The following is a 15,285-nucleotide window of genomic DNA, read 5'->3' as shown; positions in this document are numbered from 1 at the left end:
ATGAACAGGATCTTTTCTTCCACACAACTGAGAAATACGTGGACTCCTTGTGTAAAAGGAAGAGATGGACAGATGTGTTTGGGAGGAAGGTAGCTACTAGCCTTAGCATTTGGTAACTTCAGACATAAAATGCCCAAATGCTACCCAGTGCTTCTGACCTGAAGCACTTAATGTCTTTCTCCATGTACAAACAAAAACCCAGGGACTTCAAACAAATTTATTAAAGCATTCTTGAAGAAACTCATATGAACTAAAAAGCAAAGCTACAGAAGATACTAAGCCAAACTCCTTCTTCCTATGCTGACACCACTGTAAGGCTTATCTCAGCCTATTATTTCACTGAAGGACTGGACTGTTTATTCATTTTCACAAACAACTCAATGACTTGGAGTATAAGGTAACTGACAGCACCTGGTGGTGTCATCTTTCATCTGTCATGGTCATTGATGCAGAAAGAAATGCCATCCATACTGCTCTTGACCTAGCTCTGCTAACTCCAGTGTGGCAGCTGGAAGTATAATACAGAAGAATTACAAAAGGATCTATCACAGGCATGTGTACCCATTTTCATCTTCTCTGTATTAGTTTTGTTTGGGCTTTTTGCTTTGTTCCTTCCCTTACCCCCCTGAAAACACATAACAAAGATGAAAACATAAAAATCAGCTGTACTTTAAACTCAGTTTTCCTATTATTTTTTTTTAATTCCAGATTAAGGGATCAAATCAGAGAAGAAGATTAATAAATATATTTAGAACTAGTAGAATTTGTCATATGATAACAAAGTATCACAACTCTCCACTTTTACTGGGTACTGGTACTGGGCAAAGAGCTGGCAAGGGACATAGCCAGGCCAGCTGACATGAATAGACCAAAGGGAAATGCCGTACCATATAGCATATAAAGCTATAGCTTTGCTTGCTTATTTCCACATTACCTCAGTAATTTACTAAGAATTCTAATAAATCTGTTACTGCCTGGATGCTCAATACAACTGCTTCTCATCACAAAAGCTCAGTAAGATCAAAGCTAAATACATGTGCCTTTGAAAACTCTTGGCAGACATTACAGTACAAACAAAAAATAGCAGAATTATTATTACTCTGTTTTACCTTACAAATATCACTTCAAAATAGAGGGAAACTTGACAGAACTTCCTCATAAACACATGTATCATACAGAATCAACAGATAGCTCACCTCTCATATAAAAAATAAAAAAGAGAGAAGTTCACCTCCATCTTATTTATACTATTTGCACAGCCGCACTTTTTGTTACAGAAGTATGATATGGTCAAATTAGAGTTAATAAATTTTGCACCATTTTATAATTTTCAGAAACACAGAAATGAACACATTTTATGCAAGAGAAATTAAATAAAAAATAATTGAAGAATAAAAATAATGCAGTAGAAAAGTAACTGTCAAAATAAATATAAATTTGCAAATACACTGTATGAATAAACTGTGATTTCCTGCTTAGCTGCTAGTTAGCATTAAATATAGTGCTGTTGCTCATGGTAGATAAACTAAGCAGTGAAACTTGAAAATGGGCGATTTGATTACTATTTTTTTTAGTCTAATTCTGTTCCTCTCCTCTAGCTGAAATCAGAAACTCAGCCTTAGAAGAGTAAGTTTTACAGGTCTTGCTGATAATCAGGAACAAAGCAGTTGCCACAGCAAAAGGAATGAAAAAACCCCAAAACCAAACAAAACCAAAAAACCTACAAAAAATCCACCAAACCAGAAACCTACAGAATTTTATTATCAAAAGGCAAGTAAAAATAACGGTTTTCTCCCTACAATTATTACGTGCCTTTTCATAGCATTCATTGTCATTCATTGTGGAATGGACCACACAATGAAAAATATAAAAGGCAGACAGTTTAGGGCACATTCAGCTTCTCCTTTATGTCCTCCTCTACTTCAACTGTGTTTGCCAACATCGAAAAACTTCTCCTTTTCCTCTCAGCAAGGTGACATATCTCTTAACAGACCCCACTAAATCTTCCTGAAACACAACAAAATCGGATATCTGTACAAAGGAAATAAAAGCTTATCCTGAGAAACTTTTAACCAGATGAGGAAGCACCCTCATGAGGTGCACAGGCCTTGCAGCCATGGTAACCAGCTGCTAGTCTGAAAGAACAGCTCTGGAGTGTCTCCGAAGAACAACTTCACACAACAGACCAAGTTCTGAAAACCTGAACTAACAGGCATCCCATTTGTTTGTGTAAGTTATCACACAAAGCCAGCTCTGCTGATATGTCACACAAGGGCCCAAGGATACAGTAATAAAGAACATCTATTTTAATATCCACATATATGAAAAAAGTATTGTCTACTGGAAAGTAGGGAAATGTGTCATTTTGTTTTTTTCCTAATAATATTTGTATGATATGATGCAAAAGACATGGTCATTTTATATTGAATACAGAATCATAGAATCATACAATAGTTAGGGTTGGAAAGGATCTTAAGATCATCTAGTTCCAACCCACCTGCCATGGGCAGGGACACCTCACACTAAACCATGTCACCCAAGGCCTCATCCAACCTGGCCTTGAACACTGACAAGGATGGAGCATTCACAACCTCCCTGGGCAACCCATTCCAGTGCCTCACCACCCTCTCAGTAAAGAACTTCTTCCTTATAGCCAATCTAAACTTCCCCTGTTTAAGTTTGAACCCATTACCCCTTGTCCCTGATGAATAGTCCCTCCCCAGCATCCTTGTAGGCCCCTTTCAGATACTGGAAGGCTGTTATGAGGTCTGCAGGCAGCCTTCTCTTCTCCAGGCTGAACAGCCCCAACTTTCTCAGCCTGTCTCCATATGGGAGGTGCTCCAGTCCCCTGATCATCCTCGTGGCCCTCCTCTGGACTTGTTCCAACAGTTCCATGTCCTTTTTATGTTGAGGACACCAAAACTGCACACAATACTCCAAGTGAGGTCTCACAAGAGCAGAGGGGCAGGATCACCTCCTTCGACCTGCTGGTCACGCTCCTTTTGATGCAGCCCAGGATACAGTTGGCTTTCTGGGCTGCGAGCGGACACTGCTGGCTCATGTTCATTTTTTCATCGACCAACACCCCCAAGTCCTTCTCTGCAGGGCTGCTCTGAATCTCTTCTCTGCCCAACCTGTAGCTGTGCCTGGGATTGCTCCGACCCAGGTGGAGGACCTTGCACTTGGCATGGTTAAACTTCATAAGGCTGGCATCAGCCCACCTCACAAGCGTGTCGAGGTCCCTCTGGATGGCATCCCTTCCCTCCAGCGTATCAACTGAACCACACAGCTTGGTGTCATTGGCAAACTTGCTGAGGGCACACTCAATCCCACTGTCCATGTCACCAACAAAGATGTTGAACAAGACCGATCCCAGCACCAATCCCTGAGGGACACCACTCGTTACCAGTCTCCAGCCGGACATCGAGCCATTGACCACAACTCTTTGCGTGCGGCCATCCAGCCAGTTCTTTATCCACCGAGTGGTCCACCCATCAAATTGATGTCTCTCCAATTTAGAGACAAGGATGTCATGTGGGACAGTGTGAAATGCTTTGCACAAGTCCAGGTAGATGACGTCAACTGCTCTATCCCTGTCCATCAGTTCCGTAGCCCCATCATAGAAGGCCACCAAATTGGTCAGGCAGGATTTCCTCATAGTGAAGCCATGCTGGCTGTCACCAACCACCTCCTTGTTTTTCATGTGCCTTAGCATGCCTTCCAGGAGAATCTGCTCCAAGATTTTGCCAGGCACAGAGGTGAGACTGACTGGTCTGTAGTTCCCTGGGTCATCCATTTTCCCCTTCTTGAAAATGGGGGTTATATTTCCCTTCTTCCAGTCGTTGGGAACTTCACCTGACTGCCATGATTTTTCAAATATGATGGACAGTGGCTTAGCAACTTCATTTAACAGGTCCTTCAGGACCTGTGGATGGATTTCATCAGGTCTCGTGGACTTGTGTACGTTTAGGTTTTTAAGATGGTCTCAAACCAGATCCTCTCCTACAGTGGGCCTAGGGTCTTCATTCTCACAGTCGCTGTGTCTGCCTTCCAAGACTTGGGTGGTGTGGCCAGAAACTTTGTCAGTGAAAACCGAGGAAAAGAAGTCATTAAGAACCTCAGCCTTCTCCAAATCCAGGGTAGTCAGTTCTCCCGATAGCTTCCAGAGGGCGCCTACATTGTCCCTAGTCTGTCTTTTATTTGCTACGTACCTATAGAATCCCTTCCTGTTATCCTTAACATCCCTAGCCAAGTTCAATTCTAACTGGGCCTTAGCCTTCCTCACCTGGTCCCTAGCTTCCCAGACAACATCCCTGTATTCTTCCCAGGACGCCTGTCCCTGCTTCCACCTTCTATAAGCCCCTTTTTTCCTTTGAATTTTCCTGAGCAGCTCCTTATCCATCCAAGGAGGTCTCCTGGCCCTCCTGCTGCACTTCCTTCTAGTTGGGATGCAACACTCCTGAGCTTGTAGCAGGTGATCCTTGAATAACAACCAACAGTTTTGGGCCCCCCTGCCTTCTAGGGCTGTATCCCATAGAACCTTACTAAGCAGGTTCCTGAAGAGGCCAAAGTCTGCTCTCTTGAAGTCCAGGGCAGTGAGCTTGCTGCATGCTCTTCTCACTGTCCCGAGGATCTCGAATTCGACCATCTCATGGTCGCTGCAATCAGCGATACAATAGCATTGTATTTTTAGCTTAACACCCATTTTTTAATTTTTTTGTTTTCTGCAGTGGTTATTTATTAACTCATGTACTCAAAAATGGCTTAAGAAATACATTTTAGTGTTAAAGAAAAAAGTCAGTTAGCAGTAAAAAAAGAAACAGAAGTGTTTACGATACGGACTGCTCCCAGCAATTGCTTCTTTAGTTGCACAGAGCTGCCAGCAAACTATTTGATTTTGGCATGTTTGAGTTTCTCAAAGTATTTTTTCTGTAATTCCCACAGTAAAGGACTCTGGATCCATGGCAAAGTTGTGAGAAAGGTCACTACATTCAAACAACAGCTGTTTGCTCTCACTAGTAAAAGAAAAAAAGACTCTAATGAAAAGTGACCATAAATAGGCACAGCATTTTCTTTACACAGGCAAACCACAGATATTTCAGTGGGAACTCTGCCATGTTTAATACAAGACCAAGTCTAACACAGCTCTTTCACAGGCAGCATCATGAAGGAAAGCTGAGCTTAGGCAAATCCCACAGGATGTCCACGCGATTGTTCCGTACCCAATAGACGGGAAGGAATCTTATGTGAAGCAATTTCAGCACTATTACTGCAGAGTGACTAATAGTTTGTGGGATCAATCCAGGAAGAAAAAAAGCCAAGAAAACATTCTTACACATGAAGATGAGTGTGAGAATTTTGTTCCGTGGAGTTGGAAGAGGAAATGCAAGAAGAAAATTCTCAGAAAACTACTATACTATAAAAGATTATATTACTTGGTGGGGGTGGGGGTGTTCTGCTTCTTTAGCAGATGTCTTCAGATATTCGCTAGAAACAGGAGAAGACCTGTGCAAATCACTGGAAGTTTACTCTGGCCTCCACCTTATGTACCAGCAACATTCTTAGTCTCAGGAGCCCTCTCTACTCTCTCCAGGGAGCTGCAAGGCAAAATCCATAGCAGAAAGCATCTGCTGATACTACTTTCAGGTTTGGTTATCTGCCAACACCAAAAGTAAACAAGACCCGGACTCTAATCCCAGCAGACTCAATTCCTGTTTGCCTGCTGTTTTATGCATATTCCATTAGAGCTCTGCTGCTGAGCCCAGACTCTATATAGGCACTGTCCACACCTCAAAGACTATCACCTTACTTGGAAAAAAGCATTAAAAATAATACTAATGAAAGAGTTCAGCATTAAATCTCAGGCTTATTAATAAATCAAGTTTCTGAAATTTGTTGCTACGTTAAATTTTAAAAAATGCTGTGTTGTTTGCTCATGATTAGTTACTTTGTAATTAACTTTCTTGGCAGTGGCATTAAAGAGCAAACAGATCCTTTTAATCAGTTAAATTCTTCATTTACAGATTCTAGTTCTATCTTGAACTCTGTTATGCACTGATTACCTCAATTATTTTGTCAATAAGATATGCACAATTACATTCAAAGTTCCATAAAACAGCCTTTAGAAACACTTGGTGAAGAAATCGTGCAATGATTTCCAAATCCAATATTCTAACTTGAAATACAAACTTGCTTATCAAGAAGTACAAAACAAAACAGAGAAAATAATTTATCACATGAAACCACTTGATCTAAATCTACTGAAGTAAAAAATCTGAATCCAACAGCTATTTAAAATATACTACTGATTACAAAAGTAATTATCATGATGGACTTAATGTTTGCATCATCTGTTTTTTGTCCTTTGGATCCCTTTGAGATTTTGGAGGAATTGCTTTAATTTGTGGAAGTCTAATAGGGAAGGGATCTGCAAAAAAGTAATTTCTTTTTCCAATACCATATTACTCTTTTATGACCCAAAAAAGTGCACAAATGGACAGGAAAAAATAAAGTTTTTCAAAATTATCCAGATTTATATTTTTATCAAAATTATTTATCAAAATTCATCTCATCATAATTTTTTCAGTTGCATGTGACTGCCGCAAAACTGCCCTATTATTACAGAAAACAATACATAGGAATACAGAATTTGGCTTCACTAGATCAGAACAGAAGTCTAAGAAAGGTAATGTTCTGTCTTTAGAAAGTGCCTGTGCTTTATGCTTTAAAGACTGATGAAGGAAAAACACACAAAAAGGAATAGAGACAATACTTTCCAAACCTTCTGGTTGTCAGCCTGTGCCCTTCAGCATTAAGCACCTCTATTAGAACTTACATGTCAGGTTGGAATTATGAACTTTACTTATTGATGATTAGTTAGTTACTAAACTACTAAGCACACAATACATTATGTTTCAATAATTGTAAGAATTTGACGTGCATTATATCAATGAACTCTTGATATCCATTTAAATTTACACTGAAAACTTGTTTGTTTTTGCAAAAGCAAAGATGATTTTATAATTGCAATTTTCATGACAGTTACCTCTTTTTTAGGCAGTTTTCAGCCCTGTAGCAGTGTTTTATATATTTGGATTACGAAGATAAGTAGTTGCAATATAATGCATTAAAGTTTCAAATACCAGCTGCATTTCAACACACTGAATGATATTGATATGCTATAGACCTTTGCTATCTATGTAATCTACATGTATTTTCTATACAGGAAAAACAGACTGGGTGCAAAAACAGCATTTCATGTCTGAAACAGGTTAATGAAACCTTTTAGCTTATTAAACATAAAATTCCACCTTTTATTTGTCTCCATAAGATTATGTTTTCAAGTTGAGGACAGCTCTTCAGCAGACCCTCCTAGTACGACGTCTTTGGCATGGTCTAACAAAAATCTTAAGTAGTTAAAAATTTGAGAGGCTTTCAAGATATAAAAAGCAACAAAAGATCCACACTGACTTTCTTTACTGATTTTCTTATCTTCAAAGCCTAATTTAGAACAGCTCTTATTAGCTTCATATGAAGTACTATTTATTGCAAAATATACATACTCAAATAAAGAGTAAAGCCAGAATGCTTTGGAATTACCAAGACAAGAAACTGGAAATAAAAGAAGTGAATGGAACCTACATTTATGGAGGTTGAGGAGTTTGGAGATGTTCTAAATATTAATACAGTACAGTGATTGCAAATTTCCATTTCTCTGCTCTAAACTTCAGTAGCCTTCAATGAAATTCATTGAGCTACATTTGATTTATTTGAACTATTTCACAATCCACTAAATAAAGTTTGCAGAGGAAAGTAGTTTCCTTGTGAAGTAAGAGTCTATGAAAACTGCTTCTTGCAGTTCAGCTTTCCTTATCGTGCTTTCGTCAAATGGCATCTCCCTCTTGCAGCTTAAAAGGCTGAAACACATAGTGTAAGCCAGGCATTTACAGTCTTGTACATATATTTAGGGACTCTACAAGGGAGATTTGATGCTCTGCACAGGTCTTACCGTGTGTTTTAAGATGTACATTTTGTGGGTAGATTTCCTGTTTTTGCTTTTCACAAAGTAACAGGAATCTTCACACTATTTAGTTCACCCTTTTTTTTTTTTTTTTTTTTTTTTTTGCAGCACCACAGATTGTCACTAGGTTATCACTGTTAACTTGGTCACAAAAGACAAAGTTGCAAGTGAAGAGTTTGCAAAAGCATCAAATATAAATATCTCAAATGTATCAAAACAAATGCATGAAAATAGTTGAGATTCATAAAATAAGGAGTTCCTTCTAGGTAGTGTCTCTTCACAGGCTCACAGATCATCAGTTTACATTGAATTTGACATAACCATGAGCTTAATAGACAGAATACACTACCACAAAGATTTTTTTTAAAACTAACTATGTAAGTTGCACACACTGTTTTAAATGGCAGCAGACTTAGTTGTCCATTAGTTTCAACCTGAAGTTAGCAGTTGTAACTTGCTTAAACTTTCCCAAATCTTACTGCTCAAAATGGACTGATTTGATTAGCAGGTTATGCAGCTTTAAATTTTAATTTATTTTTCAAGTTATTTTACTTATTTGTAGAAAATACGAATTTTTAGCTTAGGATCCATTTAATTTGAGAACCATTTTTAGTTATTAATTTCTCATACTAACATGGCATTCCATTTGACATATAAACCCAACAGAACTTGGAGAGATGTAATTTGACATTTAAAGAGACAATCCGCTTCCCCTAGATTTAACTGCTGTAATACAAACCTCATTAGTATGGGCTGCTGTCTAAGAAATCTAAAGAATATTTGTTTCAAGCATTTTACTGCTAACTGAACCACTTCCAAATTTGACTCACAAAGACATATTTACCTCATGCATCTCACTTTGTAAAGTCAAGAGCTAGACCAAAGATAAATTTGACTTCCTGCTTTGTTCTTACTCAGATTAAAAAAAAAGAACAGTAAAGAATACATGATTATATTTCGTTACTTCCCACATGAACAAAAAAGGGAAAGCAAGGTGATTAAACAAAAAGGCTTGAAATGGGGGATCTAAGCTTTAGAGCACAGACTCAACAATCTGACAGATTTGTGCAGTCATTCCAGATGACACTGATAGGTATAATATGAAATACAGTCTAAATTCTCAGCACCAATTCTGGTGGCAAAGCTTTTGTTGCCTTTCTTCCACAAACACCACGTAGGTGCTAACTCTTTTTTTAAAGACAAAGCCCCCTAAAGGACCTTGGTCACCTGAAAGACTGCACATTCTGAATTACCATTTACCTCTGAAAATTCTGCCCAGATTTAGTAAATGGAAATAAGAACAGCTGTTTGTAAACTGGAAGTTATCTTATTCAGATTTATATACACACAAAACTTACTACACCTATAACCCATGTGTTACAGACATTTTGATTACTTGAAAATTCAACATTCAAGGCCCATAAATAGCTGAAGTTTAGCTGTGCAACAGAACAACTATCCAGTAACTATGGAAACTGACCAACAGAGTAAAAAAATTAAGAATTTTCAAAGGATTTCCGAATTCCAAAGGGAAGAGATTATCTTCTCCCTGTGCCAGAAGTGTACACATGAAGAAAACAGCAGTTAATCTATCTGAGACACAGCAGAAGCAGAAAAGTCCCATTCAAAGTTCTATATTCAAAAGTCCTAACATCCTGAAGAATAACATATTTCTAAGTTTTATTCTCATACTTTCACACTGGATTTTGGTAGCCTTTTAAACATCCCTTCTGATCTTACCTCTGCTGCTTTAACAGTATCAACTTTTTAGGCCAATACATAATCAGTAACTGGTATACGAGCCAATACAAATACTTTATGGCACCTCTCAAAATCTCACAGAAACTGTAATTCAAGGAACACAAGCTGAATTTATCCTTTTTTTTTTTTTTTTTTTTTTAAACAACTTGCTGCATTAATGTTTTCAGTCATTCTGATCATGTTTTTGAACTGCCCAAGCATCTGGCCAAATTCAAAAGGAGGAAGATTGCTACAAAATCCTAGACGTTTTAGGAAGGGCATCATTATTTTCAGATCTTCCAGGCTTCATTATTTACATGGTTGTAACCTTACCCCATATGCTATTTAAATTCTCCTTTTTATCGCCACAATCTTGCCCTCCCAAAAAACATGTAGCACTTTGGCTGCCCCCAATTCAGTAACTCACAAATATCCTCTGAATTCAGACTATTTTTTCATTAATTTATCACTATAATGATCATAAAATTTTTTATACATAAAATTGAAAGCGAAAAGTTATGGTGCTAATGTTGTTTGCATTACAGCAGGCTAAATAGGTGAAATACATTTACTACCAAACAAACATTATATCATAAATGCAATCTATTACAACAACAACAAAAATATAATCCTTTTAACACTTTACTTGAGGTCTTTTCTGCCAGCTAGGAATTCTAGTTACGAGCTTCATTGTTCCAAGGACAGACCAGTCTTTTCCAAATACTTACCCTCTGACAGCATGAATAAGTCTCAGCGATGGATAGGCAGTTCGCACTTTCAATTTATTCTTAAGGATTAATGCATTAACCCACTCCACGTGCTTCTCTCCACCTTTGACCATGAAAGCAGGAATCCAAAGGACACTCTCATTCAGCATGGATAGTCTATGCACAAATTTTTCTCTGTCACTCTCATTTCGAAAGCCTCCAAATGCTCTTTGTACAACTGATGGGTTCATGGTGATAAAATCAGATTTAGTTCCCACATCAGCAGCAAACTCCACCACAGGAGCTAGATTGCACCTGAAGAGGAAGAAATTAATGGAAAAATAAGTATGAAACATTAACTCAGAAAAAAGCACGCATGAAAGCAAAGCTGAAAATGAACATGTAAGCCCATTTCAATTTAACATGAGAAAAAAATACCAGTGATTTTATGCACCATTATGTCAGCATTTTATCCAAAGTAGGTACTTGTTCAACATACTTTTTTTAAACCACTCAATGCACATAATGCTGTGAGAAAAAAAAAGTTCTTTGTACATTTGAAAACCACGTCATCATGCTTTCAAATGCATCAACAGCTTGGGTAGCACTTATGTATAAGGGCATGTTTTCTAACACCCGATACCTTTCCTGAGGGTTTGTTTGTCATCATGTTACCAACAGCTCAAACTCCTAAAGGAAGCTGTGACAGCCAATTAAGGTCTAATTTATATAGGTTAGTCATTGCCCTTTTCTTTTTTTGTTTTTACAATACAGTATTTAAATTTTTTCAAATAAACTTTACCCCATGTTAATGAGTGTTCAGTGTTTTGGTGTCTAGTTTTATCACTGCAGCTGATTGGATGTTTTGAAATTTACTATTTTCATTTAATTTAGAAATTATTTTTTGGAAAATATTAATATTTCCATTTTTCCTCAATGTCTCATTTTCAAGTCTTGTTTAGTTTTGAAGTAGCTTTATGTTCTTCTCTGGACTTGAGAAAAAGATCTCACCAGGCCTTTGTTCAGCAGGTTTTTACTTCAGTTGTATAAATACAGATATATGTATTCACACAGAGGCAGCATTCTCCACTGGATACAGGTGACAAAATGCAATTAAGAAATTAACTGTGATTTCAGTGACTGGTGTGATCCAAGTGAAACTAATCACCTCCAAAACATTCTCAGTGAAATAGCCTGTAGCTGGTAAGCCCTAAATAAGTACCCTGATAGAATATTATTTTCACAATTTAACAAACTGTTCTTTTGAGGTGAAGGATTCTAAGAAGCAATGTCAGAAGTAGGTCCTTCAAAACATTTGCCAATTATTATATTTCTTATATAAGTAGTATTCTATTAGTTCTAATGCCTGCTTACCTTGAATGTCATTACTGCTTAATCAGTGGTATACTTAATATCAAATAGTGCACAACTTCAGTAAGTAATAAGCAATTCAAATGTGCTCAGTAACAATGGTTTTTTCTATGAATAGTTATTTAGTGTATCAGTCATATTTTTCAAACCTTACTGTCTCAAAATAGATACCTGATTATAATATTAGAGGTAGGCAAAGCATTTTGCTTTCCAAATGCTGAGCACCTCTTAACTTTGATTTTTCAAAAATTCAGTTATATAAATTTGAATTAGTAGCAGTGCTGAAGTTTGAAATAATGTAATAAATAAATCTGCGCTTTTGAAAGGCTTTGTTTCCTAAGAACTAGCTGCTGTTAGCAGTACACTAAGATTATTATTTTAGTAGAACATGAATGCAAGACAAGCTCTACACAAGTTTTTAGCTCTTTAAAGAAAATAAACATTACTAAATTAGTTGTAGTTCACCAAGTTATAAAAATATTACCCTCATTAAGTCCCTTCTCATTTTCTTAGTGATTACTTTCTTCAAGGAAGGATTTTAGTGCTTATTAAATGAGAATGGTATTTACTCCACAGCTATCCACAAAGTCAGAAAATATAAAACACCTGCTAAACCCCATTAATTAGAATCAGCACGTTCTTCAGCAGTGATTAAATGGGGCAGTTACGTCAGAAGTGTTTCCATATGAGTTCAAGAGTTTATGTGCTTGTGATGAACTGTAACATCCTAAACTGCTAGTACCAAGTAATTTATATTTACAGATGAGTTCAAGAAAATTTTATAAAAAGGTATCACAAAATCACAGAATAGTTTCAGTTAGAAGGGACCTTCAAAAGTCATCAACCCCCTGCAATGCACAGGAACACCTTCCACTACTAGAAGAGATTGCTCAGGTCCAACCTCACCTTGAATGTTTCCAGGGATGGTGCATCTACCACCTCTCTGGGGAACATATTTCAGTATTTTACCACTCTCACAGTAAAAAACGCCTTCCTTACATAAAGCCTGAGTCTCCCCTCTTTTAGTTTAAAACCATTACTGCTTGTCCTATCACAACAGGCCCTGCTAAAAAGCTTGTCCACAGCTTTATTATATATTTCAGGGCTAACAAAACTAGCTATTGTGTATTTGCATATAGTCTTAAGTACTATATGTAAATATGTAAATATCTTTTGTTACCTCAGAGATTTTTACCTTAACCTCTAATGCATTTTAGTGCTATGCCACAGTTTCATGCAGTTGTTGGAATTTTTATGTTTGCTAGCAGACGTCAATGATGTGTCAATTCTCAGGACCCTTTCAAGAAAGTGTCAGAGATACACATAAACACATACTTATTTTCTTCTAGGTCAAACTAAGAAGCCTATTAACTGAACAACTTTGAAATAAGCACTGCAATGCCCTTAGCTTGCTATATTCCCTAATTCTAGCTCATCTGTAGTAAGGCACAGAACACCGAAGGTATTGACAACTAATGATGAGGAGCTTGCACCACAAGCTTTACCTTTATGTGCCTAGGAATTTATACACAACAACAGAAACCCTTTTAATTTTTTTTTTTTTTTTTTTTTTTCTTTGGAAGGAGGTAATAATATGCAAGGTACCTCAAATTAATGCTGTGGTCCCTGTTCTTCCCATGACGTCAGCTCAGACCATATCTGAACCTCAGAGCAACTTACTATCAAGCAGCAATTATATGACTTAGGTAATGAGTAAATTTACAGGGCCACCTAATTTACATAGTATATGTGTGTAACCATGATACTGAAAGGCAAATATATGTTAAAAACATTCACAATAAAAATGCAGGAGTTCCCAAAACAAGCTTTCAGTGTGATAGCAGAAGATTTTGAACAAGAACATGCACTGCAATGCTATCATTAAGAAGAGATCTGGGATGAAAGCAAACATCGCTATCTGTCTGAAGCATCACATGGGTTTTGGGTATCTGTAGAATAACTGAGATCCTAAGATATACAGACTTAGTGATTGAAATTCTGCTTCTTCCACATCTGTCTGTTGCATATACTGATTACATTGGGATACATTAAGAAAAATTTGGGAGAAAAGAACCAAACTGCCAGTGGCTGGAGTTGCACGCCATAAGAAAAGACTGAAGAACAGAGTAAGTGCTACTATACCACACATCAAAGTAATCAGCCCTGGGTTTGCTGTGACACTTTTATGGCCCAAACACACATCCATAACATACTTTCATATACCAGAGCTTAACAAAGAAAATAATAAAATCATATCCACAAAAGTAAGCTTAAATGATACGTCAGTTATTCCACAGAGATTCTCAGTTGAATTAGCTTGGTTATTAATAAAACTAATAAATTCCATGTATATACATGCAAATGTCCAATACATAATATTCATGGACCATATATCAATATTTTCATGTTATATTTTCATATATTTTCATGTTTTAAATAAAACCCATGAAAATTTGAGCTAAAGTGATAACTATTTCCAATTTATTTGACATTGAGAACATATTCTTCATAGAGTAATAATACAAGAATTGGGCATGAATCTGTACATTTGTTAATCCTTTAACAATCTGTGCACTTCAGGTTTATTGGTTGAAATAAATATTTAGAAACCACTCTAAAGCCCAAGCTGCACAAAATTGCTGCAGAAACATGCCTTGTTTCATTAATATCTCCTCCTTGTCCAAAGCTGAAAATATCCATCTCACAATACTAATCACATACACTTTGAGAAGCCAAAAAATTAAAATTAGATTGTTGCTGGAGGACATAATATTAAACTTTTCTGAAACATAAGGCATTACTTGAACTAGTACTGATAACACACACACTTTCTTGAATAGTCTGCAAGCTTTTATATTCAGGTTCATATCTAGATTCCTGTAAAAATCAAAATTGCAACCTTGAATTCAAAGATTCTTGACATTTTAAGAACAAATTGCACCCAGTTCTTCAAATAAAGGTGTGCAGCAGCAAAGCACTGTAGTAACTTTCACACACATCTACCCCTAAAAAGGGAGATTTACAAAAAATACCCAGGCACAAACGTCCAATTTCCTCCTGCTGAATCTAATGATTAGTAAAATGTATGGATTCTCACATGTTCTGTACACTTGCTTGGCTCCTGATAAAACTACAGTTGTTTTTTGAGCCTTCTAAACTTCTGTCCTTACATCTTCACCCACATCACCTACTTAAGAATCAACTTCCCTTTAAAGAAAAGGAAGTGCACCAAAGTTGGAATTATAAATTCTCACAGACGGTACCCATTACTGTGGTCTACCAGTGTAAGTAGCATCAGGTGCTACCTAGTAACTGAGGAAGGGATTGACTTTGTAAGAAGACATCCCTGTATCAGCTTTCACTTCATGGTGAGCTGCCTGGAGTAGCGGTCATGTAAGGATCCTTCCAGCAGCTGAAGAAGGGGTGAGGTGAAGCCAAAAAGGGAAA

The 15,285-nt window shown here is 37.1% G+C and overlaps 1 protein-coding gene across 4 annotated transcripts in view; it reads right to left on the bottom strand.

Annotated features, from left to right (window-relative positions):
- The window catches only part of ST8SIA4 (ST8 alpha-N-acetyl-neuraminide alpha-2,8-sialyltransferase 4), a 55,928-nt gene that overhangs the window by 22,803 nt on the left and 17,840 nt on the right, over positions 1–15,285 (bottom strand). For all 4 annotated transcript variants that reach the window (XR_013958840.1, XM_080638803.1, XM_080638804.1 and 1 more), the window contains one exon: positions 10,489–10,782. Coding sequence is in view for 3 of the 4 variants with exons in the window: in XM_080638803.1 (XP_080494929.1) it covers positions 10,489–10,782 (294 nt within the window). In the remaining variant the exon portion in view is untranslated. The remainder of the gene's footprint in view (positions 1–10,488; positions 10,783–15,285) is intronic.

The sequence above is a fragment of the Psittacula echo genome (assembly GCF_963264785.1).
Source record: "Psittacula echo genome assembly, chromosome: Z".
NCBI lineage: Eukaryota > Metazoa > Chordata > Aves > Psittaciformes > Psittacidae > Psittacula > Psittacula echo.
Note: the sequence above shows the minus strand (reverse complement) of the source record. Positions and strands in the feature narration are given on the sequence as shown.